The 3,146-nt window shown below is 28.4% G+C and overlaps 1 protein-coding gene across 1 annotated transcript; it reads left to right on the top strand.

The window, feature by feature from the left end:
- Positions 1–6: 6 nt before the first annotated feature.
- Positions 7–3,140, top strand: LOC112462819 (major facilitator superfamily domain-containing protein 6-like). The gene is made up of 9 exons (XM_025028854.1): positions 7–251; positions 478–776; positions 1,093–1,432; positions 1,616–1,806; positions 1,911–2,047; positions 2,160–2,275; positions 2,385–2,630; positions 2,732–2,878; positions 2,967–3,140. Exons 1-9 carry the CDS (start codon positions 194–196, stop codon positions 3,041–3,043), a joined length of 1,611 nt encoding a protein of 536 aa, XP_024884622.1. The 5' UTR covers positions 7–193; the 3' UTR covers positions 3,044–3,140.
- Positions 3,141–3,146: the final 6 nt, after the last annotated feature.

Here is a 3,146-nt window from a genome sequence, read left to right as displayed (position 1 = left end):
CAGATTTTGCAGTCAATTTGCCGTTATGTTCTGTTATATTTCTGCCGACATTCTATCGACATTTTTAGCAAGCAGTTTCAAAATCTGTTCTTGACAGATTTGACTACCTGAAATTTCTATGTAAGAGTGCAAAGTAGCGAGACACAAATTTGATGAAGATATCACAATTTATTTTTTCTCACAAATATAAATCATGAAGATCAATTACGGGCATCTGTGTATAAAGGCGCATTATTTCTTTTTCGTGGCGAGTAAGTATAATCATTAAATACATATACTTAATGATATCCTCTTTCTTACATGCACAGATTATAAAATTTTAAATTTAAAGTAGAGTTTAAAACAAAAAAAATTATTTTTATATTTAATATACAAATCTGTACTACGGAACATATAAACATTAATTAAGAAATACACTGCATTTTAATACATTACATTATATTATATATATTTAATAATACCATTATATTATTTTAGGTACTGGTGTTTCTTATCCATATATTCCAGTTTATGGAAAGCAAATTGGTGTTTCGCCATTAGTTATAGGTATCATTGGCACATTTTTTTCAATACTGCATCTGATAACGAAACCAGTATGTGGCTTTATCATGGACTATTCGCAATGGAAAAAATTGATCTTTATAGTATTGGTCGCGCTATCAAGTTGCTCTTATGTTTCGATATTCTTTTTACCGTCATTGCCGGGGCCAATGTTGCTGGATCAGCATTTTCAAAATATTTCTTATGCATCTTTATCGACTTGCGATATGGAAAATGTAAGTTTTCATTTTTTCGGATTTGTGAATTTTCTTAAATATGATAAAACGTTAATAGTGAAACGTCTATAATATTCTTTTATAAAATATTAATTTATATAAATTTAGATATAAATAATTTATTGTATAATTTTATTGTGTATATAATATATATTTTAAATATAATTTAAAACTTTCTGAAACAACGTATAATTTGAATAAAAAATTTTTCTAAATATTCTAAAAGTCTAAAACAGCACTTCAATAAAATATAATTGTTAGTGCTTGTCAAAAAAGAATATGTTTAATTTCATTTGTAATTTGATTTTTATTCAAGCATGCATTAGCAATTGCATCGTGTAATGGTACGAAAGACACTACGTGTCGCTGGATATGTAACAATATGAGATCTTCTATGGGATTGTCTTTTTACCCAGACCAACAGAGAGCAATTATCTCACCAGATACTGCATGCTTATTAAATATCAATGAGACGTCATTGAGCCAAAAAAATGTGACAAATAATTATAATTGCAACGTTACTTGTGATAATTTCGAAGATCAATGTGTATATGCATCTAACACTTTTTGGAGTTTTGTCTTCTTGTGGTCTCTTGCCGAGACTAGTTATTTTACTTCCATGAGCATAAGCGATGCAATGTGTTTTCACATACTAGGTGTGTAACTTTATAAACATAAATTTTAGAGTTAATTTCTGACGTATAAAATTTTAGCCATAAATTATTAATAAATTAACCATAAAAAGTAAATTATTATAATAAATAATTTTATAGTTTTTTTATTTAATAATATTATGTAAAGTGAAATTACTATTTCTAAAATAAAGTTTGCCTTTCCAGGACAAGGTAAACAGTCAAAATTTGGCAAACAGCGATTATGGGCCACGATGGGTTACGGTGTTGCAGCATGTTTATCTGGATATATGATGGACTTATGGTCGCCAAACGGAATTTATCAAAATTATACCCCAATGCTTATTCTCGCGCTCGTATTTATTTGTGTCAATTTGATCTGTTGTATAAAATTGGAGGTGAGATTGCGTTTTATGCATTGCAAATTCAAAAATATACTAAAGTAATAATAGCACATAGTTTTGTTTTTATGTTCTCATGTTATCACAAATTTTTGTTAAAGATGCCACTTGAAAAAGGATCGACAACCATATTGAAGGATGTGTTTATACTTTTAAAATCTAAATCTATTGTTATATTTTTGTGTTTTGTTGCATTTGCCGGTATCCTTAATGCCATCAAGCGTAACTATTTATTTTGGTAAACTTTTATTTCCATCGCGGCGGCAATATATGCGTGTATTCGTTTTTTGACACTTCATAAAATGTAGAAATTGAAATAAAATTAGTTATCAATGTAACTTGACTTATAGGTATTTAGAAGATCTCGCTATTGCGACTGGTTATATGAATAAAATTAAATTGATAGAAGGATTAATCATAATAGCGGAGACTTTCGGTGGCGAAATTGCATTTCTTTTTTTTTCTGGTAATATATTAGTAACTTATTTTTATTACAATTTGTAACTAAACAATAACTAAAACTATAACTAAAATCATTTTTTTTTTCCTAAAAAGATATATTGCATTCTGTTTAGGCAAAATAATAAAGAAGCTTGGATATAGTTACACTATTATATTTTGCTTTATATGCTATGCAATTCGGTGGGGATTAATATCTCTATCTCCAACACCATGGTGGATAATTCCGATAGAATTAATCATGCACGGGTCATCGTATGCACTTTGCATAGCAGCTATATCGGCCTATGCGAACGTAGTAACACCTCCCGGTACGTCAGTTACTGTTCAAGGACTTGTTCAAGGCATGCATGATAGTTTCGGTAAGATTCCTTACATACAATTATATGATATATACATATATATATATATATATATATTTTTTTTTTTTGCAATTGCTAATAAAATGTTGCAATATTCCTAGGGTTCTCAGTTGGTAATTTTATAATAGGTGTCTCATATAAAACATTTGGCGGTACAATAACTATGAGAATATTTTCAGCATTTGCAACACTTTCTGCATTAACATATTTTATTTTTTCTGTTTTATGTTTAAAACATGAAACGCCAGGTAAGGAATCAAATGACTTTAATAGCCAAATTGTGACAAATTTTTTTCAAAATATTATTGAAGGGTATCAATTTTTTTTTAATTGTAGGTTTACGCAATAATGTTGAATGGAAAAATCCGGATGATGCTCGAAAACACTGTGTAATAGCAGAAACATTTTTTTAATCCTTTTTGTATGCATAATAAAAAAAATACAATGCAATATTTTTTTGTAAATCACGGTAAATTGCGATAATTTGTAACGTTTCTACACAATACAATTTTACTA

This window comes from Temnothorax curvispinosus, unplaced genomic scaffold (assembly GCF_003070985.1).
Source record: "Temnothorax curvispinosus isolate PA1 unplaced genomic scaffold, ASM307098v1 QBEX01012795.1, whole genome shotgun sequence".
Lineage (NCBI taxonomy): Eukaryota > Metazoa > Arthropoda > Insecta > Hymenoptera > Formicidae > Temnothorax > Temnothorax curvispinosus.
The sequence above is the reverse complement of the archived record's forward strand: the minus strand, read 5'-3'. Positions and strand labels throughout refer to the sequence as shown.

What these genes read in the sequence shown, in the direction of transcription:
- LOC112462819 (XM_025028854.1), top strand. Translation starts at nt 194, where the DNA reads ATGAAGATCAATTACGGGCATCTGTGTATAAAGGCGCATTATTTCTTT. An exon ending in AAGCGTAACTATTTATTTTG is followed by an intron (nt 2,048 to 2,159) that starts GTAAACTTTTAT and finishes CTTGACTTATAG; the next exon opens with GTATTTAGAAGATCTCGCTA. An exon ending in TGCATTTCTTTTTTTTTCTG is followed by an intron (nt 2,276 to 2,384) that starts GTAATATATTAG and finishes CATTCTGTTTAG; the next exon opens with GCAAAATAATAAAGAAGCTT.